This window comes from Phyllostomus discolor, chromosome 10 (genome assembly GCF_004126475.2).
Source record: "Phyllostomus discolor isolate MPI-MPIP mPhyDis1 chromosome 10, mPhyDis1.pri.v3, whole genome shotgun sequence".
NCBI lineage: Eukaryota > Metazoa > Chordata > Mammalia > Chiroptera > Phyllostomidae > Phyllostomus > Phyllostomus discolor.
Window position 1 is genome coordinate 8,619,536 of NC_040912.2, and position 27,214 is coordinate 8,646,749.

Below are 27,214 nucleotides of genomic sequence, written 5' to 3' on the forward strand. Positions count from 1 at the left end.
AAAGCCACCCAAAGTCCTCGATTTCACAGGGGATGTAGACATTCTTGGAGGTAATTCCAGGACACCACGAGCAAGGGACAGTGGTGGCATTGCTGACGAGTGGCAAGGGACGTGTGCAAAGACACATGGGTGCTATAGGGTTAGAGGATTGTGGGATTGGGTAAATATCAGGGAAGGCTTCAAGAGAAGGTGATGTCCGAGCTGCGTCTTGAAGTCCTGAAGTTTTCTGGTCAGATGGGACACAGGGACCACCCTCCCACCAGCCAAAGACACAGGGGCATGGAAGGGGTTCCCTTGTCTGGAGAAGGGCAGGAAGTTCAGTCTCCGGAGCTTCCCGGTGTCAGGTTGAGGCAACAGAGTTTTGCAGTGAAACAGACATGCCTGGACACAAGTCCTAGCTGTGCCTCTCGCCGCTCGGTGGCCTCGGCTGGGCTCCTTAGCCTTCCGCTCTCTCTGCAGGTTGTACACGGCCACTTGTGAACTTCCAATAATAATGACAGCCAATCGACGACAGTAGAATAAATAGCGTTTATTAACTCTACACCAGGGGCGGTTTTAAGTTCTCTCCTTACATAGTTGTTCTCTTACCTGCCTGCTGGGGCTGGGTGCTCCAGCTACTGTTCTGTGCAGCCTGGGTAAACAGTTAATATGTAGAAAGTGCTCAGCACAACTCTCTTCAATTATTTTTCCAATCAACATATATAAATGTGTAATCAGGAAACAATATCTTAATGCCTGTATTACTGACAATATCCCATGTCAAGTTCCAAGGATGTTGCATAAATCGCCTCAGGTAACCCTCCCCTCCCCATGACCTCCTTAGGCATCAAGGATGGCAGCCTGGTTCCAGAAACTGCTTGTAGCTACTTTGCTTTGTACGTAGGTGCATCATAATCCAGAAAATATGCTCAGTTTAATAAGCATTTATGATACCCCTGTTGGAGTTTTAGGGGGCTCTGTGGAATATTTCTTCCCCTCCCTGGGTCAGAACCAGCCGACAGAGGCACCAGACTGAGAAAGCTAGTGCTCACAGCACTTAGCTCTGCGAGAACTGGAGCTGGATTGGAAAACGTGGGCTCGGTCTGCTGAGCGCACGGGCTTCTTCAGACATCCGCTCTGATGAACTGGGCTTGGCCACCCAGACCTTGGCAGGGCAGGCAGACTCAGGGCATACCTTCCACCCCACCTGCACCCAGCACCCAGCACCCAGCACCCAGCAGGCTGCTTCTGGAGTGGTAGAAAGGGTACATGTCCCATGGAAAGCACACCTCCAAGGGGCGGGAGCTGGACAAATGGGGGGTGAGGCCGAGCTGTGCAGGCCGCTCCTGCTTCTGGGTGAGTCTGTCCTTCACACAGGAGGAGCACAGGAGGCTGGCGACAGAGGCAAGGCGTGTTCCTTGTCTGCTTTGTTTATTTTCAGAGCGTGGGCTAAATATGTCTTTCCCGTAGTAAAATCAGTCATTATAGTATCGCTCACATTTAATGAATGCTTACCACACGTCAGACATTGTTCGGGGGAGATTTCATGTGCAGTAAATCATTTAAAAATCCTGACCGTGCTGTGCGGTACGTACAATCTTTCCCATGGATTTTTTTAAAAATTATCTTTGGTTTTTTGCAGGTGAGGAAACTGAGATTCAGAGAGGTTAGATCACTTGCTTAAGGTCACGCAACCAGTAAGAAGGGCGTTCAGGTCCCACTCGGGTCTGTGTGAGCCCCAGGCCTGTGTTCCACACTCAGCCTGTCCCTGCGGCTGCACGTCTTGGTGCTGCTGGGGAGAGTGAGAAATGGGCGAGCTCTCGGGGCTCAGTGGCTGTCCCTAGGACCCCCGTCATCCGTCTGTTCCCGGGGTCCGTGCACTCTTCCTGTACAGGGCCGACAGTAAATATTTCAGCCTCTGCAGGCCACACGGTCTCCGTGGCAGCCGCTCAGTGCTTGCGTCCCAGTGTGAAAGCAGCCCCACGTCATACACGAGCATTTAATGTTCCCATAAAACTTTATGAAAATCGAAGTTTGACTTTATATAATTTCATATCTTGTGACATATTCTTCTTTCTTTCCCATAACCACTTAAAAATGGTAAAAACCATTCTTAGTTTGTGGGCCTCATGAAACAAGGCCAGGTTCGGCCCACGGGCCGTGGTTTGCCAACCCTGGTCCAGGCAGGGAGAGAAGCCAATGAACACGAACCTCCTGGTCACAAAGAGGCCGTGGATTCCATGAGAGGGGGACGAGCGAATACCCAGAGGGGGCAGTGATTGATTCTGAAGGTGGTTGGGGGGTCCTGAAGGGAACTAAGCAGGGACCAGGTGAGTTTCACGACTGTGTACAGTCCCCAAAGTGAGTGCAAGTCCACCATTTCCCTTAAAAATTAAGTATAAAATGAGAGGTGGGAAAAGAAATCAATTTAGAGCAATAATCAGCAAGGCTGGTGGTGGTGCAGGCCTGTGCTACAGCAGCCTAATTAAGATGATTTATAAGGGCACAGGAAGGCTGTTTTGTTTGCCCTGCTTATTGAGTAACAGCTCACATCGGCCATTATTGCATGTACAACCCTTGGGAAACCACCTAATGGGTTTTGTTTGAGGAGCATCATCAAACAAGTGTGAGTCACTTTCCCGGCACCCTCCTTTGTGGCTGCCCAAGATATTCCAGGCTAGAGCTGAGGGACACTGGTCCAGTGGGGTTCTAGGGGTTTGGTCCCCCAGCAGCGATTATGGGATCTCCTAAGCTTTGGTCTCCCTCAGGGCCCATCTCCGCCTCGGCGCCCCCAGCCCTGACTGAGGGGAAGGCGGGCTGCCACAGGCTGCTGGCTAGCATCTGGCAGGCTGAACCACTCCTGCTGGCTTCTGGAAAACACCGTGACCTTGCCGCAGCCGTGGGTAAAGCTGCAGTCCCGGGCAACCTGGAAGGCTTAACGCAGAGTGTGTTAGGGGTCTGAAGGCTCATTTAGTCCAGAAAGGTCATTTTCCTGCAGGGGATTCGTTTGACTACAAGGCTCAAGACTCTCGAGTCCATCCCTCCTTCCTTATAATAGGGATAAGCAAGTATATGGCCTGTGTCATTGTACCTCGGGGGGAATTCGTCTCTTTTGATCATTGGTGGTGGTAGAAGGTAATGACCACACCCTTTCTCTGAACTCCCCCTGCTCGTGCCCTGCCCCTCCCCTCCATGCCTCCAGCCAGTACCTCCCATTTCAGAATGGAGAATAAGAGGAAGTAGAGGGTTTATTGGCTTCTAACTTAGCTTACGATTTGTCACATTTCATTAAAAGTACTTATTTTGTAGAATACACCTCAGCCAACAGTGGTCTTGAATTCGCCTTAGATAACCATTTATAAATCTGAAGGCCAAAGGCATTTAGAAATGGCAACATCAACAGAAGCTTGAAATCTAGATTTTGAGCTTCATCGGGAAGTTGCAGGATACAGCCGCTGGGAGCCCGGCCTGCAGAGTCAGACCCACCTGCGTCTGTCATGGTGCGTGGCTCTGTTCACGCTGTGGCCTCCATTGCCATACGATGGAGGTGATAGGAGTTTTGCATCAGTTATTTTTTATTATTATTTTATTGTTGTTCAGTTATAGTTGTCTGCATTTTCCCCCGCCACTTCCCCTGACCCCAACCAAACCCACCTCCCTCCCTTGCTCCCCCCCCCTCCTTGGTTTTGTCCTTGTGTCCTTTATAGTAGTTCCTGAAAACCCTTCTCCCCACTGTCCCCTCCCCCTTCCCCTCTGGTGACTGTCAGATTGTTCTTAATTTCAGTGTCTCTGGTTGTATTTTGCTTGCCTTTGTCTTTTGTTGACTAGGTTCCAGTTAAAGGTGAGATCATATGGTATTTGTCTTTCACTGCCTGGCTTATTTCACTTAGCATAATGCTCTCCAGCTCCATCCATGCTGTTGCGAAGGGTAGGAGCTCCTTCTTTCTCTCTGCTGCATAGAATTCCGTTGTGTAAATGTACCATCGTTTTTTGATCCACTCATTTACTGATGGGCACTTAGGTTGCTTCCAACACTTGGCTATTGTAAAGTGTGCTGCTATGAACATTGGGGTGCATAGGTTCTTTTGGACTGGTGTTTCAGGGTTCTTAGGATATAATCCCAGCAGTGGAATTGCTGGTCAAAAGGCAGACCCACTTTTAGTTTTCTGAGGAAGTTCCATGCTGTTTTCCACAGTGGCTGCACCAGACCACATTCCCACCAGCAGTGCGCTAGGGTGCCCTTTTCTCCACGTCCTCTCCAGCGCTTGTTTGTTGCTTTGTTTATGATGGCCATTCCGACTGGTGTGAAGTGGTATCTCACTGTGGTTTTAATTTGCACGTCAATTCTTTACAAGTTGATTTAAGCAAAATCACTTTGTAGAAAGATCAGTTGGCCATTTGTCCAAAACTGTCAGACAAATGTCAGGTCTACGGTAGACCAGAGGAGCAGTGTCACTGCCAGGGGGGAGACCCACATGCAAGGTCAGGGGCAGAGGTGAGGTAGTGTGTGAAGCGCAGGCAGGCGGGCGGTCACTGCCCTCAGCACGTGCACTGACCAGCGTGTGACAGGGTGGCTGCGGCAGAGGGAAAACTCAAGCTTGAAAAACATCCCCAGTCATTCGACGAGTTTGTGATTGAGCAGACTGATCGTTTAGTGAATTAAACATGAATGGTTCTGCCTCCTTGCAATAACAGCACCTTCATAATGGGCTTGTTACGAGATTGGATGGAGTGATGCCTCCGAAGCATTCAGCGCACTGCCTGGCACGAAGAAAACAAAACATCGATAGATCTGGGGCCCTGCTTGCTCCTTTCTGGTTGCAATTGTTATTAGGTTCTTTTTGCCTCAATAAGTACCAGTATTTTAGTGGTCATGTATCCTTGGTTTTATTTAGGCTAAAAAGAAAGCTGTTAGTACTTGGTAAGAAAAACATCCACAATTGGAAGGAATAATGCTGGGGACAGGGTGCCATCCTTTTCAGGGCCCCGCTGGCATACCGTCGAGCAGACCTTCCCAGGGAGTATTCATCGTGGGTTTGTGTGTCTCCTGTGCAGCTACTCAGCTCCACCCCTGCGGTGCGAAAGCAGCCGTCGGCAATACGTAAATGCATCGGGGTGGCCATGTTCCAGTAAAACCCTATTTCCAAAAACAGAAAACAGGCCCGATATGCTCAGGGCCCATAATTTGCCAACCCCTATTCTAGGACAACGTGACTTTGTTTCACTTTGTCACTTACTATTTGATTCAAGCCCAGGTACTGTGAAGCTATAGGCTAACCTGTAGATTTTGGGCTGGTAGAGGAGATAACCCTAAAGGTTATGGTTTTATTGACTTGTAGGACATAACCAGGTTTGTCTCTAACCTAGCAATCTTATTTTAACATAATTCTAAAATACCTATAAATACCCAGTTCTTAAATACTTCTGGAAGCCTTCTTACTATCTGACTCATTCCCTCATAAATTTATTTATTTTTTGCCATTTTCATTCAGTTTTTGTATGCATTGCATTTTTTAACTTTTACAAATTACATTTCGACAAACTCCTTAATTAGAATGGCATTTATAACTGTTTTAGAACAATAACAACTGTTGTTGAGTGATGTCAGATGCCACGCTCAACACTTGAAACGCATTTGTCCGTATGTCTTCACGCCTACGAAGTAGACACTAGCACCCCTTCTGCAGATACGGAGACTGAGGCACGTGGAGGTTAAAAAGCCGTTAGCTGCCATAACTCACACTTAACCCAGGCTTCTCCTCGCTCCACACAGCCTGACAACAAAGTAGAATTGCCTTCTTGAGGATAAACACCATTGACTTAACTACAACCCTGTTTAACAGGAACTTGCAACCCTAATTTCCAGGACCTAGTCTGTGGTTTGGAGGATATTTACACTCAGACACGTGCCCCCTCGTGACTCAAAGGATGCTGCACTTTTTTCCATTTTTTTTATCTTGACAGGTTTAAGGATATTTATGATTCCCTCCTTGGGGGTCTACATATTCTGTTTTTGTTATGTTTTACTTGCAGGTGACTTGAAAGACGGTAAAAATAAGGCAGACAAGAAGGATCAGTCCAACGCCGGGAATGACCCAAAGAAAACAGACGGTAAGGGCCTAATTCTCATTTTGTTTTCCATAAATGTGCCATTTAATGCCAGCTTGTTAGGATTGTACCTGAAATTGAAGTCGTGGTTGCTAATATGTCCTTATATTATACCCTGCAAAAGCACTATATTTAAGGAGCACTGTTATTCCTTTTTCAATAATTTACAAATTATTGTTGCACCTCTTCCCCTCCACCATACTTTCTCCATCCCAAATGCATTCTATACTATCTTTTCCCACTGCCATTTTTCCCTGTCAACTTTATGAAAAGTTGGTTGTGGTCTTGCTGATTATAATGGAATGGTACGTGAATCTCTGATAGTCAATTGTGCAGTATAAAGGAGCAATGTTCCATATTTTCAGCTTCATTTTTTTTTAAACCTTCAATGAGTTATTACTGTTGGCAGAACCAAGCACAGGAGTGTGCTGCTCAGTGTTTTCCTCATGTCTGGGGGCCCACGCACTGACAAAGGGGCACAGCTGTAGAGCACTGGGTGGCACCCCCGAACCAGTTAGAACCAGAACCAGTTAGAACCGGCCTGGTGATATGCTTCATGAGCAACTTGGCCAACAACATCCCATTCCTTCTCAGCCCTGAGAGTTCAAAGGATGTTAGCCTCCAGACTTTGAACCATCACCCAGACTCTCAGGGTCTCCCTGGGGACCCTGCAGGAGATGCTACGCTGTCCTCTTTGCCCAGTTCGGTGAGAATGCCATGGAGGACCCGGTGCTGGTCGTCAGGTTGAGGTGTAGGAAGACATTCGAACACAGCTTCTCACACACACTCATATGCAGGAAATTAGTCTCAAAAATGTTTTCTAAGACCATTCAAATAATTCAGTCCAGTGTCTTATCACAGACTATCTGGCGAGCACACGTGTGTAATTTTTTGCCAAGTTGTGCAAATGAAAACCTCTTACCTAGTAAACATACCATCTTTCCATGACTGTGACTAAGGTGTGAATTACACGGAGATGATATAGAATCCTCTGACCAGACTCTGTAGGGGTGAAGTTTGTTCAAGTACCAGGGACTCGGTGCTGTGTATCATTAGCTCCCAGGCAAGGCAACGCAAACCGGAAAGTGCACAGCGGTGAATGGTGTTAGCTCTAAGCGTGTCACCGGAAACCCCACCCATCCTGTGCCCAGCACCTGGCCCACCTGAATTCCTACAGTATAAAGCCCAAACAAAACAAGCCAAGTCCCATATCTTTAATATGGAGTCTTGAGTTTTGTTACATTTTTGTATTGTGCTACAAATATCCATTAGAATGTTGTCATGTGGGCATTGGGATTGAATTTTATTATCTTCCTTAAGCGCTCTTATTTCACCTGTGCCCTTTTTAGCCACATTGCTTCCAAGTATTTAAAATAATTACGCAGGGTTTGTGTGTGTGTGTGTGTTGGGGGGAGGGTGATGGAATAGATGTTATGTTCCATTATACAAGTAAGTATAAGGCTTGGTTGTTTAGTGAGCTGGATTCTTGTTTCCATGGGGCAGTGACCAGCAGCAGTAAATAGAGAAGAGACATTTGCTGACATCTGTCCATCTTTCCCTTTGTAACTGCAACCTTCTACTGCTTCAGATGGGGTCTGGTGTGTTTATACACCTTCAAGTTTTTGCTCAGACTAGGGTGTGAACAACTTCATATTTTAATTTCATTGATGGACTAAGGTGATGTCAGTCATTGTCACTGCTTTGGTACCGTCAGCACTGGGATCACTGAGCTTTAGTTGCTGTGGTCTTAGCCCAGAATCTTTCCCAGCACTAAAGCTAATTCCTGGTGGCGTGAACTAGCAAAGAATCTGATCCAGTCTCGTGTACCCCTTCCCCTTTGGTCATCGAAGCAATCTGCTTTGGAATTTTTTAAACGGTATGTGGGTTAGTAGACGTATTCACTTTTAAAAACTACCTAGTAAGAACTAGATACATTTTGAATATTCTTTTTTTAATAGGCCCTATTATATGTGATGACCATGGGGGTCAATTTAACTATCTCTACTCCCCGAGCCCTGACCCAACCCCTGGGAACCAATGGTGACCAGCTCTAATTTTTGAGAGGGTGTACCCAAGCACGGTTCAGTGCCCAGTGTGATCAAACCCACTGGGGTCCGAAGGTTCAACATTGTATACATTTAGAAAGAAATGCAGTGGAAAGTGGACCAGAGCCGGTGATTCGCCAGCTCCAACGAGCGGAGTCCCTGCAGACAGGGAGGGGGTGTGTGCTGCAGGGTAAACGACATCCTGGCTTCGTGAGCACAGTGCACGCGTGTGTCACCTCCGTCAGCCGACCGTAGCACTAACTGTCTGACCGACTGCAAAGAATGAATGAAACATCTGATGAAGGTTAATTTCCAAAATTTATAAAGAATTTGTATAACTCAACACCAAGAGAACAAGCAATCCATCTAATTAAAAAATGGGCAAAGGACCTGAATAGACACTTCTCTAAAGAGGACATACAGAGGGCCCATAGACACATGAAAAGATGGTCAACATCACTAATCATCAGAGAGATGCAAATTAAAACTGTAATGCAATACCATCTCACACCTGTCAGAACGGCTCTCATCAAGACACCAACAAACAAGTGCTGGCGAGGATGTGGAGAAAAGGGAGCCCTCGTGCACTCTCGGTGGGAATGCAAATTAGTGCAGCCACTGCGGAAAGCAGTATGGAGATCCCTGAAAAAATTAAAAATGGATCTGTCTTTTGATTCAGGACTTCCACTTCTGGGATTACATCTGAGAAACCCAAAACACTGATTCAAGAGACTATGTGCACCCCTGTATTCATAGCAGTATTATTTACAGTAGTCAAGATTTGGAGGCTGCCCAAGTGCCCATCAGTAAATGAGTGGATAAAGATGTTGTGGTATATTTACACAATGGAATACTACACAGACATAGAAAGAAGGAACTCCATGCTTTGTGACAGCTTGGATGGAACTGGTGAATATTATGCGAAGTGAAATAAACCAGTCAGAGAAAGAAAAAAACCATATGATTTCACTTATATGTGGAATCTAATGAACAAAATAAACTAACAAACAACATAGAAAACAGACTCACAGACACAGAGAACAGACTGACAGCTATCAGAGGGGAGAGGGGTTAGGGGACTAGGTTAAAAGTGAAGGGATTAAGCAAAAGAAAAAAGCAAATGCAATTAACAGTATGGTGATGGCCACGTGGAAAGGGGGAGGGGAGAGAGGGAAGAGGACAAAAGAGCAATATACGGTGATGGGAGGGGACTTGGCTTGGGCGTTGGGCATCAGTGTGCAGACGATGTGTTACAGGGCTGTGCACTTGACTCCTCTATGGTTTCATTAACCTATCTCACCCCCATAAATTCAACTAAAAATAATGAGCATCCTTTGAAAATACTTTGCTTACTCTTAGGAAGAAATATAGTCACACACAAAGATCTGGGCTTCTGAGCGGATTCCCACCAAGTTAGTTTGAAGTGCCGTAAATAAATGGAATGAATGACTTGGAATTTTTTAGATGTCTTTCTTTCTATAGAATGATGTAACAAGTCATTAAAAAAAAAACAATTGGGAGAATGTGGTCTGAACCTCTACACCTGATTTGTGAAAAATAACATTCTTATTTTTAACTAAAGTTGAAAAATGTTTATTTGCCAAAGTAACATCATGACTTCCGGCCGTGGAGTTGGCGGTGAGCGGTCGATGGGCCTGCGCAGTCCTGGAGCGTGCCCTGCTCTGCAGATACAGGGAGGACACAGCCAAAAGGCAGGGTGCAGGGAGGACTGAGACTCTCACAACAGAGACCGTCCCTGACTTAAGTTCATGTCTAGAGATTTGAGAAGCAACAAACGCACTCACCATTACTCAGGGGGCATGCGTTTGCTGAGGCCATTGTCAGCATCCGCACCTACGTGGGCACCTGTGTACCAGTATTCTTGTCTCGGGGAGTCATGCCCACCCTCTTTCTTCCCAATATGCTCCCGCATACTACTCAGGACAATGGCATTGGGCTGCCTTTATACACCAGAGTAAAGAACTGCCCTATTTCAGACCCATCAAATCCTTGGCCTATAGTTAATACCTCCTTTTATCTCCTCATTGTTCCAATCGATGTTTCTTTCCATGACCTTCTTCTTATCACTCACAGCTGATGTTGGCTGTGTATTGGTCCATGCAGGGCCATGGAAACGCTTGGACACAACCATGCATCTTCAGCTCACTCATATTTGAGTCAGTCCATATAGACGTGGGGGTGTTACAGGGCATTCTTTATTCCTTTTATGTTTTTCCCAATTTTTTGGAGTATTGATTTGTTTGTAAGCAACTGTCAATATGATTTTAGTCAAAACCTATTGGATTCACATATCATAGAGGGCAGTGGTGTTAATGGCCATCTTTGTTCAAACTTGTACCCCAAATTGTGTTGTATAAGCTAGGCATAAGACAGTTTAGTGATAGGAGAGATTATGGAATCTTGAGAATTCTTGACACAGGAATTTTGAAGTGAAATCCACTTCGTGGTTCCTCATTTTGCTCTGTACATAAGAACTGTCTTGTCTGGGAAACGATGCAATTCCTTCAGCTAGAACAAAGAGGGGCCTGCTGATTCAAACATGTGATAACAAAGAGGGGCCTGCTGATGATCAAGAAGGTCTCTCTGCTCATTGGCAGAGGAAGGAATTCCGTACTGATGGTAACTGGAGGGTTGGTTGTGTGGCGGGAGACTCGTTGACACGAGCGAGAATCCTGATGACCAGTGTGTGGCTGGGGCTGCCCACTCACTGATGTGCAATGTGGAAGAGATCCTCCATGTACACGGTAGTGCTCCTGCCAACTGGCCGGTCGGTGGTTTCTTTCTCCTGAAGGAAAACCTACCCAGGAAGCCAAATCATATGAGGAGGTTGCTTGGCCAGCTGAGCATGTGAGGGGAGCTGGTTGGTGAATTGTTACTTCAAGGCAGAATACCCTGACGTGTCGTTGTCCACCACTGGGGTAGACCTGCCGGGAGGATGGGTGGGGCACAGCCTAGGTCCTGAGTCCAAGAGGCTCCTCCATGGTACCTCTTCTTCTGGTCTCCTTTTGACCACGTGTTCAGCCACCAGATATGTTGACATTTTGGAGCAGATTATCATTCTTGTTTACTCTTTTAGTCATTGTTGATTACATTTCTGGACTTTAGTTCAGAGGAAACTTATTTGTTTTTAAGGCAGATGATCTCAAATTGTGTCTTTTCTTATTCCTATCTGCCCCGCCCACCATAGCCTACCTGATTTTCATAAGCCCCACCCCCCACCCCCAAAGGTCTGCCCAGACCATGAACTGTGGTGGATACAACAGTCCAGTAGGGTGAGCACCAGGGACACCAGCTGTCACCCTGTTCTGTCCCCACACCCCCAAGACAGAGCTACTGTAAAAATAACCTTGAATCATTTCTAATTTACTTTTAAGAGTTAAATCTGTGAAACTTCGGTGCTTAAGTGTTTCTAGCGATGATTGAGTTGTAGTACCCCTCAATTCCTCATGTCACGAAAGTCAACATCTGTTGCCTTGGGGTAGTTTCTATAAATAGCTAATCCTGTGCGTTGGGTGTTTGACTTGTTTCCATCTCAGGGGATAAATGTTATTTCTTAGTTCTGGGAGGATGCCTTATTACAGCCTTCTGTGTATTGACGAAAATTAGGCCTGTTTCTTTAATGAAGGAACTGCCCTCAATATTAGACTCCGACATCCCTTTGGGCTACTTTCTAGGAGTGCACAGGGGCCAAACATCTGGGGTGCCCCGGGTCCCATTAAGATAAGTCATCACAACCACATGTACTCTGATTGATATCGCATTTCCCTTAGCCATTTGCCAATGAACACTCCTGTGGCCCGTTTACTTCACAAATTCACATGTTGATGATGCCCCACTTCAATGCCCCCGTCCAAGGGAAGAATTGCGCTATTACTTTCTGATGTCTTTTATTCTTATGCATCTGGATAAGACCTCACTCATTAGATTCTAAAAGGTTTTGCTGCTTAAAATTTTTGATTGATTGACTTCAGGGTCATTTTTCTAGCTAACTTCAGAAGATGGGCTGTTGGTTGACCAGCAAAAAGAGTTACTATGAGCGTAGCCATGCTGAAACGCAACATGATGGCTTTTTAGGGGTGGATTTGGGGGAAAACTATTAACCAATCCATGATATGTGGGTGGGACATGGTCAAATGGGGTGAACTCAAAAAACCTCCTTGTTCGTTTTTGCTGTGCACTTATGCTTTCAAGAGCAGGCAGTACAGATCCTGTCGCTCACACACGGTTCTGGCGTTGCTGAGTCGCAGTGGGTCAGAACAGTTGCAGACACCTTTGGGTTGCAAACATCTGTTTCAGACCAATGCATGTTCATGTAGTTTCAGGTTCAGTGCTTTGCACAGAAGGTGGACAACAGATATCCCCATGGTGGGTTATAAAGGAACAGGGGGACTTGCAGCTGCTGCTGTTCTCCTGCAGACTTGTGTGCTACTGAGATTCACGTTTGTGGTATCAAAACAGCAGCTGAGATTGTGTGTGTATGAGATATATATCTATATACACACACACACACACACACACACACACATATATACATATATATCTCACACACACATATACATATACATATATTAGTACGTATATTTGTATGCGTAATATAATGTAAGATTGGTGAGGTTTTAAAAATTAAATTGCGTTATACTAAAGAAAACTTCTAAAGTCACTGAATGCTTTTTACTGTTATTTAGAATCCAGTCTCTTGGCAGATAGCTACACAGTAGGTATGTCAAATAAAAGTATATTATGTACTCTTTCTTAGTGACAAAATTAATATTTTTAAACAACTTTTCCATTGCAATTACTGGTGGACAGCTTTCATTGTTTCACTCTATCTTCTAGGCATTTTATTACTCTTAACGTACCATTGTACTTGTGAAGGAGCCGGTTTGATGGAGAGGCTTCCGATTTTGGAACTGTGGGGGAAGACGTGATTTTTTTCTTAATGCTGACATCTAGGATTAAAAATAACTTCTTAGTATTCCTGAAATAAATATTTATCTGTTGTCCCCCTAGGAAAAAATCATATTTTTGTCAGATTCTATGCAAGGCATTGGAAAAACACAAGTAGCAATACATTCATCAAAAGAAACTCTATTAACATTATGAAAAAATGTTTAAAATAACAGCTGTCTCCGAAACAAAAGCACACCAAAGCCAGAGCCAGTGGCTCTGCCTTTTCTCTCCCAGGCTCGCACATGGCGGCGGAGCCGTTAACCACGCAGTAGCGAGCGGGTGTCGAAGCTTCCTCGCCATATTTACTCTTAGCATTCTCCACCCAGGGGCAGGCTGGTCTCCGATAATGACATCTGTATTTTATCAGTATTAGCCCTCTACAGTATCTATTATTCTTATTCTGTATCCTAGAGCCACAGTGGAAAATAGGAGAAAACATGTTTTTTTAAAAAACAATTTCATTCATTTCAACTAGTTTATTGCTTTTCTTGAACAAAGAGAATTGAGAAGACCATGAAGAGAACAGTCAGAACGTCTCAGGTCTGGAATTCCAGCCTCACTTAGCTTCCTCTGAAGGACTCCCCTAGTCTCTGTGGTCTCTGGCTTCTCGTCGGCTCTCCAGCTAAGCAGACTCGAAGGCTGATCAGAAACAAAACTCCCGTGTGCCGGCAGCTCTGCCCTCACCTGAACCAGAGGACGGGCAGGAGCTGCTGATGCCCGGCTCTCACACACCTCTGAAGAGTGGGTCGGCCTGGGGCAGGCGGAGAGCTGAGTGTTTTAATCGGTCCCCCGGGCGTTAGAGTGCCAGGTGTTTAATGCAGAGAGCAGTGGCAGTGAGACACCTCGGGCAATGCGGGACAGAAGAACAGAGACAATTAATTTGCATATCTAAAAATATTTTTTATTTTTTAATTACAGTTGATGTATGTCAGGTGTACGACCCAGTGACTAGACATTTATATAACTTATGAAATGATCACCCAATAAGCCCAGTACCCATCTGATACCATGCACAGTTATTACAGTGTTATTGGCTGTATTCCCTGTGCTGTGCTTCACATCCCTGAGACGCTTCTGTAACTGCCAACTTGTGCTTCTTAATCCCTTCACTTTTCTCACCCATCCCTCCAAACCCCTTCCCTCTGGCAACTGTCAAAGTGTTCTCTGTATTTCTGAGCCTGTTTCTGTTCTGCTTGTCTGTTTATTTTGTTTCTCAGATTCCACATATAAGTGAAATCATCTGGCATTTGTCTTTCTCTGCCTGACTTATTGTACTCAGCACAATACCCTCTGGGTCCATCCGTGTTGTTGCAGGTGCACGATTTCATTCTTTTTCGTGGCTGAGTCGTATTCCCTTGTATGTACGCAACGCGTCTTCCTAATCCGCTCATCAAGTGATGGACACTTAGGCTGCTTCCGTGTCTCGGCTATTGTAGAGAATGCTGCAATGAACGTATGTCTTTTTGGTTTAGTGTTTGGGGTTTCTTCAGAAAAATACCCAGAAGTGGAATTGCCGGGCGTTCATATATTTTACATCTAGAAAGAAAGGCCACACAGTGTAAAGGAAGGAGAAGGCATAAAACTGAGAGAATAAAAGCCTGACATCATCGTTATTGTCAGAGACAGCACAGGTGTCATGGTCAAGAGGAAGGATGCAGAAAGAGCACGAGAGTTGAACCTCAGCACTGCCGTCCTTTGCCCTGTCTGCGTTCTGTGTGTGGGGGCCATGTGGTAGATTATAGGAGAAGGTGGTGTAGGCGGGTTGCAGGAAGTTATATTCCCACAAATTTACTCTATCTGTCTATATCTATCTATCTATCTATCTATCTTATCCATTTATCCATCCATCCATCCACCAATCCATCTATCTAAGTAGGGCTGTTGCACTGGTATTACATGCAATGAAATTAATTTAGAATAATCCTACTTTAATCACATCCTCTATCACTGATGGCATGGAGAAAGCATGCATTCCTACTTTGGGGCATTTGGTGATAACCATTTAAAATAGAAGTTCTACGTCCATGACCTAGAACAGCGAAATCTGTGCCCAGATAAATCCTAGCAACTATCCCTAGAATAATATGTTTGTTTGTGTTTAATATTTTCTCATTATTCAAAACAAAACAAAACAAAACAAAACCAGGACCCACCTCTAAGCCCCACAGAAATTCTACCAGACCTTTAAAATTGGGTTTGGTTTTACCACATTTATTCTTCCCTAGGTTTTTTTTTTAATTTATCTTTTTACCATTCTTTCTGTCGCTCACCATGCCATTGTGTTCTTTGTGGAAAGCTGACTGTGGAGGGAGGCGGCCATGGCAGAGTCTCTGGGACTCAGCCAAGCCTGCTTGCTTCTCTGAGCTTGGCTGATAATTAGGCTGTAAAAAAAATGAAGAAAAATGAAAAAGTATTTACAGATATTTGTGAGCCCAGTGCCAAATTCTTGTGAGGCCAGCCTCGCAGATGCTTAGCTTAGGATCTAGGAGTGAACATCGTGACCTATAAACTCACTCTCAGCCCTGGCTGGTGTAGCCTGGTGCTGACTGAGCTCAGTGGTCTGAGTGCCGGCCTGCGAACTGAATGGTCGCTGGTTCGATTCTCAGTTGGGGGCAAGTGCCTGGGTTTCGAGTGGGGCCCCCGTTGGGGGCGAGTGAGAGGCAGCTGATCACTGGATCTCTCACACATCCATGTTTCTCTCCCTCTTTTCCTACCACCCTTCCCTTCTCTTTAAAATAAATAAGTAAACTCTTAAAAAAAAAGAAGAAAGGACTTTACTGATTCTCATTTGCTGCCTAATTTTGACCAAGTCTCATTTAGGAGAGTATCTTCTCCTGGACGCTGAAGGGAAACTTTCCTTGTCCTCTGAGGACTCCTAGCATCTCTGTAGATGATGGTGCCGTTCTTCTTCAAGTCCCCTGCACCCCCAGAGCCCCGCACTGGAGAGAACGCTAACTCTGAGACGTGGCGATTTGCCGAGTGTGCGACCCTTAGGGGAAGCGTCATCGTAGTGGGTTTTATTTGTTTGCTGTCCAACCCGTTGAGGGTGCATGCACTAGAGCAGGCCAGCGAGGAAGAGCCAGTGGCATCCTTTTCCGTTCACTTAGGCCTGTTTCATATGCATCTCCCCTCCTCCCCCTCCGTGCTCCAGGTCCAGTAGGGCGCTCAGGTGATTTACCCACCTGTGCAATGAATTCATTGGGGACCCGTCTTTCTTCTGAGGGTGAGACGAGAATTCTGACAGAGGAACCTCGTTTTTAGTATTGAAATTGTTGGGATTGGATGAATCGGATTTCTGACCTCTGAAGCAAAGGCACGGGATCTGGCCATCACTGTCCTCCTGGTCGAAAAATAAGGGGTCTTGTGACCCACATTGCATGAACCAAACGTTTGGTGACCCAGGTTCAAGCAATTGTCAAGGCTTCCAATATGCTCAGCGTGTAAAACTCTCCACTGAGATTTCCCCCTTATGGACAGAGCAGCTGTTACAAGGAGGCAGACGGAACTAGCATTGCAATGTTTCATAGATCCCCCTTTTTTCTGCCCCTCAGATTTTCTCCCCCTCAGACCTGGAGGGTGGAGAAGGGGGGAAAGGCAGCATTGACACTTTTCTTTTTCTTCTTCTGTTTTTCAGATTCAGAAGAGTAAAAAAACACCTCCCAGACAGTAAGAGAGGCTGCCAGTGCGTTGCGTCATTTAGCTGAGCTTCTTCATCTTCTTCCTCCTCCTCTTCCTTGCACAGAGAGACCCATGTCTGGGGGTGGTGTGCAACTTTCAAAAACGAGCCCCCCACTCTGGGCCTTCTCTCATGCCACCTGCCCCCAGGAAATGACTCGCTGGGAGCTGCTTTGGGGTCTTAGAACTTGGGGGGAATTCCCCCCACCCACCCCAGCCCCAGAGCAAACAGAACAACTTGAGATTTTGCACAAACAGAACCAAATCACCAAGGGACTTCCTCAGAATCCTTTGCTAATGCCCTGGCTTTCAAGGCACCCGTCTGGCCCGATGAGAGAGGACACCCCGGACGTGCTGAGAAAGGCCCGAAAAAGCCGCGCGCACAGCGATTGCTCTGTTATTACCGTCCGTGACGTTTCTTTAGTGTTGTGGCTTCCGCACGCGCTGCCGACGGTGGACACAGCGTGCTGGCTGTCGCCGCCGTCTCTGGTTGATCCTTCCCTGAGTCCTACGTGTTCTTTTTTTCAGCAGCTTCCCCTTAGACTTAAACATTGTTCTCATGGTTTTCTTTTCATTTATATAATGTGAAATTCCTTTTGTTTTATAAAAAAAGGAGATTTCTTTTCTTTAGCAGCGTTGATGTGATGCTTGCTATCTGTGCATTCATTCGTACGGACCGGCATGTTTGGCCGACGACCATGCTGTTCAGGCGGGAGCCCGCTGTGTTCCCTGGGCAGCACCCGTGTCTGAGTGGTCATGGAAATGTCGGCCACTGGCCGGGCCTCTCCTTTTGGATGTCTGTGCTCTTAATCCCTCCCCTTCCTGTTCAGGGGAGTGCTGCGGGCGTTTGTATCAGGGAGGTGTGGCAGGTAATTCTCTTCATTTTAGTGAGCCCTTAGAAATGCTCGCTAGGAGAACATTCTTAGCACAAATCAAAAATAAGAATGGTAGATGTAGGTTGGAAAGAGAATAAAGATACAGCCCCCCCGAGGCCCCCCTGAGGTCAAAATTGAGATCCCATGGAGTGCCTGTGAAGTAACTTTATGGGTCTACATGGTGTGATTTGTTTGAAATGGGTTCTTCAAATGCGCTTGTGGTTCACGGAGGAGTATGTGGGTCCCCCCCAAGGGGGACCCACATGGATGTAGAAAGAGCGGGAGTCTCAACAGGATGAGAGCTCATAGATAAGCCCAAGGGTGTCCCCCACTGCACATTTAATTTCTACATTTAGAAAAGCACTAAAAAAAAACATGTAAAAAATCCTCTCATTACGAAAGCAGAATGTTGGTAGTTCTTCAGACAGAAATAAGGAGACTGTGTCTGTCACCGGTGATGCCTCTGCTTCGCTGAAACGCCCCTCGGCACAAAGGTTGGAAGGACTCCATCGTTAAAGGCCCTTCGTGCACTGATCTTGGAATGCGGGTCTTTGGGCAGCTTTGCACACACATTTTTCTGGGGCTCCCCCCGCTCTCCTGACAGTGACCACAGTAAGTGATGTAGCCACAGATTCAAATCAGGGGCATAGCAGGTCCAGGGAATGAGTAGAGCAAGCCTCGGCTCTCAGACTTGTTGTGATAAAGGGCAACTCTTAAGGGGCCCTGGTTCCAGCGAGGCAGTGGGGAGCCACAGGGACAGCGAGGGACGTGTGTCCTGCCCCGAGGGGGTGACAGCTAGTGAGCTCCAGGATCAGTGCCGCGTAGGAACGGGGGTCCTGGAGAAATGACGGAGATTTTACCGAAACCCTCTTCAAATGTCTAAGCATTGGCAACAGATTCAGAAACTTGCACACAGTGCGCTGGTCAAAGAACACGTGCCAATGGCCGTGGGGCGTGAGTTGGCGAACTTAGAGGCGGCGTGGTTTTGGGTGGGGCGGGCGGAGCACAACCGGTGTGAGCCAATGTCTCGACCTTGGAGCCCCAGCCTTTTCCCGCACCTCGGCTCTGTATTTGTGTACCTTGGGCTTTGCAGTCAGTCAAAATAGAAAGCCGACAGCTTCCCTTTTATATTCTAACGAGTATGACTGAACACTATTTGGGGAAAAAACCCCACAGGAATATAGCCATTTTTTTTCTAGCACCAATAAGGATGAAAATGTTTTTCATTTGCTGTAAGTCATTAATTAGGTAAAAAAAAAGAGCGGGAACAAAACTTCACTCAGTATAGAAAGAAGTCTGCTTGGAATTCTCAGTGTGGAAGAGAAAAGCTCCAAACAACTTTTGTTTTTGCGTTCTTTAAAAGATGTTTTGAAAGGACGTTGGGTAAAATGCAAATTGATCTGTTTTCTAAAAGCACAAAACAATGTGTTATTATGCTGTGAATTGATACTGGAGCTGATAGACACATTAAAATAATGATCCCAAGTTCATGTTGACTGGAGTAACGTATTTCTAAAACGCTAGCTCACTTGTATGGTCTTTTTGTCCTCTTGAGATCCCTTCCTGGGCTGAGCCATGATACAGGCCACACACCTCTCATGGCCTGGCTTGTGGCACCTTACTCCATGTGACAGTGTCACATGGGGCTTCTGGACACTGGGGTTCAGAACTGCCTGGGCTGTGGCGAAAGCAGTGGGGACATCCCCGCCCCAGACAAGCCAAGTTTTATACGCCCCTGGGCAGAAAGTGACAAGTGGAGCTGGGTCCCCAGTTTACCGAACGGCTCTGCATTCAAGTCCCGTCGATGTGGTGTGTTTCAGTCGCATGGTGACCCACCTCAAGCAGGTCTTTGTCCCACCCTTCACTCACTCCAACCTCGCTTGGGTCACGAGCCCTGCCAGCAGCGTATGGCAGCACCTGAGGGACTCATTTCTAACCTACTGAGTTTGAACGGATTTTCTCTCACCGCCGTTTCATTCTTGGAGCTTTGAGAAACTAGTGAAAACATCTAACAGGACCCCACTAAGAAGCTGGTGTAGTTAAACCGTGAAATGATACGTAAACATCTCGGAGCCGAAGAATAATCGAGTGCACCTGTTCACTTCGTTTGCAGAATTAAAGCCCCTGTAGTACATTCCCTACCTGGAACCATGTGTTTATTGGTAAATCTGGAAAGAAAAAATAAAGAGCAAAGTTATCACAGGATGTGAAACAGGGCGAGGGGATCGAGGTAGTTTTGTGATCCACGTTTGGGGAGTAAAGATACTGGTATTTTGGTGTTGCTGCTATCGTGGGTCACCTTTCTTTAGCTAGACAGATGATAGACGAAGAGGTAAATAGATAGACTATAGAGTATACTTCCTTCTATTCTTAACCTCCCATCACAGACTCACACGATAAGAAACTGCTTCCTAACATTCCCCAGGGGGCCTGGGGGGAAAACGAGAAAAAAAGCACAAAAATCTTTTCCCCATGAGATAGAGAAGATTCTGAGATTAAAGCCTGAGTGTGTAGTATTATGCTCCAAATAAAGGAGATTTAGGGAATCTAAAGAATGTCTTTTTCCCCCGATTGGAAACCTCGTTCTAATCCCAAGACCCTGCACCTCCTACCGGGAGTAGTGGCCCCAGCCTTGCATGCAGAATCGCCCAGCTGAATTCCACTGTCCACCTGGGAGGGCAGACTGACTCCAGACTCACCTGGAAGTTTATTCAGCGTCCTCCACAGGCCACGCGTATCGCCGAAGGCTTATGTTCTAGGTGTCTGCAGGGGGACCCCAGGGACACAGTAGCTTTCCCTAAGGGGTGGGGAACTGCCAGGGTCAAGTGTATGAGAGGACAGAAACTTTCTGTGGCCTTTGGATTTGAGAACAACAACAGGCACAAAACGAAACAAGATTCATTTGAAAATGCGCTCCCCAAATGCATGATGACACCAATCTTTCTGAAATACCGGTGGATTTGTTTGTGGTTCGGGTGGAGACATTTAAAACCCCACAAAGGGGAGGCTGCAGTGTGGGGGGCTGTTGCCCGGGGTGGCTCTGCCAGTATTATGATCGGCGTGACACTGAACCCCGCAAAACTGCACGTTCAACAATCTAATGTCGCAATAACGATGCTATATTGGATCTTGCGTGTGAATAAATGCAAAGTAATACTTGTTGTAATTCATCAACACCAGTCCATGATTAAAGGCCCCATTATCATTTAGAAAATGAACTTAATGGAGAAATTGTAACGAACAGCAGCACGATATTTCTATGAAATATTGCAGAAGAGCGAAGAGACACACGGCCTGCCAAGTTCAGATTTCAGTCGCTGCGGTTTCCTCCACCGGAGACGCCGATGGCACAGAGGTGGCCCCGGAATCAGACTGAAAACAGCCGTCTGGGACGTTAGACAGAGCCCATCCGAGACGTGAATTTGGGTCCAGGGAGGTTAGAAAAATGGGGAGTGGTCCTCTGGGTGCTCTTCTTGGACATTTGTACAGACCAGTGCTCCTCCAGGAAGGTCTTGTATAAACAAGAACTATTTCACCAAATGAACAGTTTGATTTCACACTAAACAAAACTGGGGCGCGCTGGGAAACCTAGACTTCAAGATTCCCCAAAGTCACTGTTTTAAACACTATTAATTCCCGATTGTTTTAACTAATGCCCCCACCTCACCCGTTTTTCTTTAAAATATTGGCAGATGTATTTGAAATGAATTTATGTTTATTCTGGCTTCCGTGCCCACGTGGGAATGGGGTGAACAATGGCCATGGCTGGCTTTAGCACGTGAACTTGGACCCAGCCTAGAGTGCTCACTACTGAGCCAGGAGAAGCAAGGGGTGGAATGGGGATCATTTCCGCTCACTCGGGCACCCTGGCTCAGTCTTCCTGGGGGACACCCCCCACCCCTGTGGGTCAATGCTGGCTGTCACAGGCCAATCGCTGCCATCGGGCGGGCTCTCGGCTTTGTCAGCTTCGGCCACCATTCTGGAGCCTCACCCATGCGTCCTCCTGGGAGCTGGGTTCTGCTCCCACAGGAGTCTTTCCTGTTTGTGTTACAGCACCAGATGGCTCATTTAGACAAAGCCCACTGAAACCCAGTGGCTTCCGAAGGGCACGTTGTTGTACAGTCTTTGCTTCTCTGCCATGACCTGTCTTGGGGGAGGGACTTGTGTACTGGTGTCCTTGCCTTTGTGTGCAGGCGTGATGGTGCAGAAACACAGTCACACACCAGTCACACGGATGTGTAGTCCAGGCCATAGGCATGGCCCAGTAACGGATTCTTGAGAGAAAACTGTAGAGGATGTAGTTTTCTTTTTGTTTTTGCTTTGATGATATTTTTCTACAATTTTATATGCTGTAAACTTTTTTTTAAAGATGTCAGCTATTTTTATTTGTAGAGCTCGGCTAGGTTTTTATCAGCTCTGGTGCCCGCCGTACAGCCAGGTCCCTCCCCTCACCTGGCTTCCAAGTCCTCTCCCTCTTTCAGGCCCTTTCTTTCACCTTTCCTTTCTTTTCTTCTCATGTTCATGCCTTGTGCAAATTCCTCCTTTTGCCTCTGTCCAGGCAAGCCGTTTTCTTGCAGCAGCATTTTAGCGCATGGAGACACAACGCGATGGAGAGACCGGCCCGCCTGTCCCGGTGTAATGCACGTGAGGGGTGTTGGGTAGGCGTGGCCAGGGAGGAGGGAACCATCGGGGAAAGGAAGCCCGAGTCCCCGGGGGAACTTAACTACTCACGGCGAGATGAGTCACTTCGAGGCTCCTGCGATGTGCTTGTTTTCCTCCTCCGTGTGGAACGCCGTTTCTGCCATTACAGGGTTTTCTCCTTTGTTGGCTGGGCCCCCACCTCGGGTGTGCACACCCACCTGCCAAGGGCATCAGCCACACGTGAGTGGAGAGCTCAGCTCAGCTCCTCGGCCTTAGAGGTTGCTGTTGGCCAGCTGGATTTGCGGGAGGTGTTTGGATTAATGGCAAAACATGGAACAAGGTTCAAAAGAGGGAGGCGAGCAGAAACAGAACTCCAACCCTCAGTTCCAGTCACGCCAAGTGAATGGTTCTTTGAGGTTTGAGGAAGGGATTTCTCAAGATGTCCTCAGAATGGTCTTCTAAGAGGGAAGGTGGGGAAGTGGGCTTGTCTCTATTTTACGGCAGCGACAGCATGTGCTTCCGTGACTCGCAATATGTTTCAGGCAGATAAAGGGCAGGTTGCAATTTGCATTTGTGTGTCAAAAGGCAAGAGAATGGCTGTTTGTTCTGAAGCGGGCTGTTTGGTTCCCGATGGTGCCGGTTTGTACTAAACGAAGGGTTCAATGCCATAGCGTTACATCTCCAAGTGCAAAAGTAAATCAAAGGGATTCATGTAAAACAGAGTATGCCAAACTGCTCTCCATAAATTACGTGTTCCTTGTCCATCTTTATTGTGCAGATGAGGCTGACAGCTCCTCCATGTGTAACCGCCCCCCGCCCCACCCCCCCGCCGGCCACCAGTAGTGAAGACATACTTGTGTGTGACTGCCAAATAAAAACAATGACTTAACCTCTCGGTTGGAATTTGAAAAAGGAGAAGGCTGTTCGTTCTTTCAGTGTTTTTCGTTGCTGTCTGTGTTCTGTCCTAGACCTGAGGCTGTCCAAGCTTACTCAACGGTCCACCCCTTTTGTATCCCTTCCAACACCACGTAATTCCCAGGTATCAAGTGCTTTTGTGCCTGCACACGGGGAGACAGCCACAGTGTCTCATGTGATCTTCTTTGAGGGGGGTTATCAGCAGCTCCTTGGAGGTGTAAGGAGTGTCGGCGTGTACGGAATGAGGCTAGCTTCCGTATGTTCAGTTTTCTTCTGGGCACCGTGATATTGTGGTTTTATAGCCCTGTGATGGTAGTTCTTGGATTCTAAACACTTTTTCTTTCTTCTTCTCTTGAAAGGGCTGGCTGGCAATATTTTCTGTCTCTCCAGCCGTGAGCATTAGCAGTCTGCCTAGGGGATGGTCCTTTCCCTGTTTGTGGGCAGGCAAGTGGTTTACCCAGTGAGTGCTGGCATCCTTCAGACGAGCACTAATAGGGACACCCCTAGTGGTGGTGTTGGGTATTGCACAACATCACCCTCTCCCCTGCCCCGGACCACCTGGTGTGTTCCTGGCGTGTAGTCCATGGGCCCGCTACTGTGACAAAGGAGGCTGTGATGTGCCTCCAAAGCAGCTGTGCTTGCCGTGCATTAAAATGAGTTCTTTGAAAATTTTCTTTCTAAAAAAGTACTTATTTTGAAAAATATCTAGAAGTGTGATAAAATTAAAATCCCTTGTAACACCCCATCCAGTGAGTGTTCACTGACAGTTCTTTGCTGTGTTTCCATATGACCTTCTGCTCTGCGTTTTGACGCACTCGAGGCCATAGAGTGCAGTGTTTTTGATTTTGTGTTATGATTTTTCCCCACGTGACACTGGATTGTTAGCACTGTCCCATTGACATAAAAAACACCCTTTATTAATTCCAACAGCAACATATGCTGTGTTTTGTGACTCTAGCACAGTTTACTTAACCACCTTTCTGCTGGACACTTAAGTTACACACTTTTATGTTTGACAGTTGTAACTAACCCAGCAATGAAGCTCTTTATACATACATAAGGCTTCTATCTCCATTGGAAAAATTCTTAGGCATATTCCTGGGTCAAAGGCTATGAATAGGTTTCTAACTCCTCATCCACATGCCCAATTCCAAATTACATTTAAACATTAAAAGCCATGTTTAAGGTATATGTAACGGTGCACGTCTGAACAGCTCTTGCGGTTTTGATCCGTGTCCTTTGTGAAGACCAGAGACCAAGCGACACAGAAGCAAGCCTCGGACCGATGGAGGTTGCATCCTGGCGGAAAATGTTACTGAAGACTCTGACTGGGTGTTTCAATTTACATACTAATGGAAAACAGCTCCTAGGGAGGTAGGCGGGGTTTGAAGCCCTACCCTTTAGCCGTCCCACAGCCCAGAGCAGCACGCAGACTTGTCATGATGCTGTTTTATCAAGGCTGGGAAGGGGCAAAAATGACGTTATGTTCTGCGGCACCAGGCAATGGCTTGTTGGCGTGCGCCACACCCCAAATGGAACACAGAGAAGATGCTGGTAGATGTGCTTAGCAATAGTGATCAAAGGTGGTGGATGTCACTCAGACAGATGTTACAATATGCTAAAAGGGGGGGGGGACGGAAGATGCCTACTAGGTTGACGGACACTTTTCTTGGGTCAGCCATTCAGCAGCCCCCTCTGCCTGGGGGATCGGCTCCTGTTATGGCAGCATTGCTATTGTTGGACTGTCACTAATGAGGACGCGCGGTCTCAGGGACTCTTAAATTACCCTTTCCCAGCAGCTTTGGGTCTGGTGGTGCAGCCCCACTTGGCAGAAGGGAAATGACTTGGTTGAGGTCAAGCTGCATGCAAATCACCGGGATTTAGTGCTAACCCCACCCCCTGAGTCTTAGTTGTGTGTACTGGCCCGAAGCTGTTGGCCCAGCGGTCATCTCCATCACTGTCCTCTTTTCCAGACCCCTGATGAGTTTAGTTGCATTTATTGCCCTTTAGCTGGACCAACCAAGGACATTAATTTCAAATATCTGAAAGCTATTCGTTTGTCAAGAGATGCTTCCATTCCCACAAGCCACCGTGATGGCATTTCGGCCCCGAGCTGACGGATGAGGCTGTTTACTCTCTGGACATTCAAATGCCGTGGGTCAAGGACAATGTAATTCATGACTTGAACATACTTTTCTCCCAAAGATGAAATACTAGCTGCTACACACACACACACACACACACACACACACTTCCTTTGAGTGTAAACTAATAAGCACTACATTGTCCTGCCCAGTTTGCTACACATTTTCACATGTGGGTTCTCACCTGATCCTCCCCTTTACATCCTGAAATTCCTGCTTTTACATCTTTATGGGGGAGGATAGTAAAGGTTAGCTGATGAACTCATGTCGTTGTTTATCCGTGTTCCTTTTACCAGCCTCATTTACAACATGTTTCAGATTAAAACCACATACAGCTAGCCAATTTTTTTTTTACGTTAAGGATGCAGAAAAGAACCCGAGGCAGCAACTGAGTGGGGGTAGATGGCATAGACCAGGGCTCACGTTGGGACGGCAGCCGTGCTGGCTGACCAGCATGAAGTCACACGCTGGATCTGAGTTTCCCGGAAACCCAAGTAAAAACGAAAAGCCATTTACAGGATTCCCGCCATTCCATGAGGAAGACTCTCACCAGTTTTTCTGAGTGTGGTGCTCCTCCCCTGGGAACCGTTAAAATGCCCAGGCTTGGGTCCCCCCTCCCCAGACCAATGAAAACAGTCTCTCTGGGGGCAGGCCTGCGTCTCGGCATATTTTCTGTACAACTCCCCAGCAGCTCCAGCCGCGTGGCCAGGGTTGGAAATCACCGACCGTGAATTCTGGAGTCACTCACGCAGCGAGATGTGCTCCAAACCCCGGGGCCACCTCTGCGTGTCCCGAGGCCAGTGCCGGCTTGGAGCAGCAGAGCAGGCGGAAGCCGGTCTGGATGTGCACCTTCCAGCTCCGGTTCTGATGTTTCCCCGGGGAACAGAGCCAGGAGGGGGGAAGGGTTTTAGAAGCTGCAACAGACCGGAGTAGGATCCCCACATGTGGAACTTTGAGTGACGTGGTGAGGAATTCGGTGGCTGCGGAGTGGAAAGTGATTTCGAGAGCACGACCTCCGTTACCGGGGAGCCTGGAGGTCTGCAGAAATGACACTCAGGTTTATTGTAAGCACCTCTGCCTGCTACCCGCTGATGACTCGCCACCAGGAGGCGCTGCTGGGTTCTCCCCCTGCTGATGCAGCGGCATGCGGTCAGGCGTGCAGAGAAGATGACAGCCTTTCCGGAGGGCCCGCAGGTCCTCGTTCCCATGGACTCAGCACCCTGGGAGTTTCCTGGCTCATTCGGTGTCTGCAGAGACGGGACCAAGGGGACGAAAGGCTGCCCATTGGAAAGCCACCAAGCTGTGGGCTTCGGGAAGATCCTAGCGGGTGATGTTTTTTTTAAATGTGCCAAGAACTCGTGGAGGTCTCTGCAGGTGGTAACCCCAAAAGCTTGTTGTCATTCGGTGCTTTGCAGGTCTCCGAGTGTTTGCGTGGGCAATGTTGTGTCCGATCGAAACTTCACGGGAGTTCCCGTGGAAAGTGGGAGGCCGTATTTTCCAGCAGTTACACAGGAAGAAGGAAATGTCTACTCCATGAGGTCTTCCAAGTCACCCCCAGCCCCGAGAATCGCTGGCTCCCCGGCCCTCCGTCAGCTCGGGGATCTGGCTTCAGTTTTCCTTTTTGTTGAAATAATTGTCCCGCATTTCCCTTAGCCTTGGGCACATCTGGGATGACAGCACTTGATGGGAACCTGAGTCACGGGTTGATCGGGGATCAGGAGGAGCCGTTGGAAAAGTGCGTCTGTGTTTGAACTCTGAGGCGCCGTGGCTTCAATGTTGCCCCAGCACTCAGTAGCTTTGTGCAAATTACGTAAGCTCCCTTTGTCTCCAAATTCCGTGACATGGGAGTCGTTTTATCATC

The 27,214-nt window shown here is 47.1% G+C and overlaps 1 protein-coding gene across 6 annotated transcripts in view; it reads left to right on the forward strand.

The window, feature by feature from the left end:
• The window catches only part of PDE1C (phosphodiesterase 1C), a 411,283-nt gene that overhangs the window by 366,972 nt on the left and 17,097 nt on the right, over positions 1-27,214 (forward strand). For 5 of the 6 annotated variants that reach the window (XM_036010434.1, XM_036010436.1, XM_036010435.1 and 2 more), the window contains one exon: positions 6,013-6,090. In XM_036010434.1, coding sequence (XP_035866327.1) covers positions 6,013-6,090 — 78 coding nt within the window. Of the gene's footprint in view, positions 1-6,012; positions 6,091-16,737; positions 19,142-27,214 lie in introns of those variants that run through there. The other variant, XM_036010437.1, reaches the window with a different exon arrangement.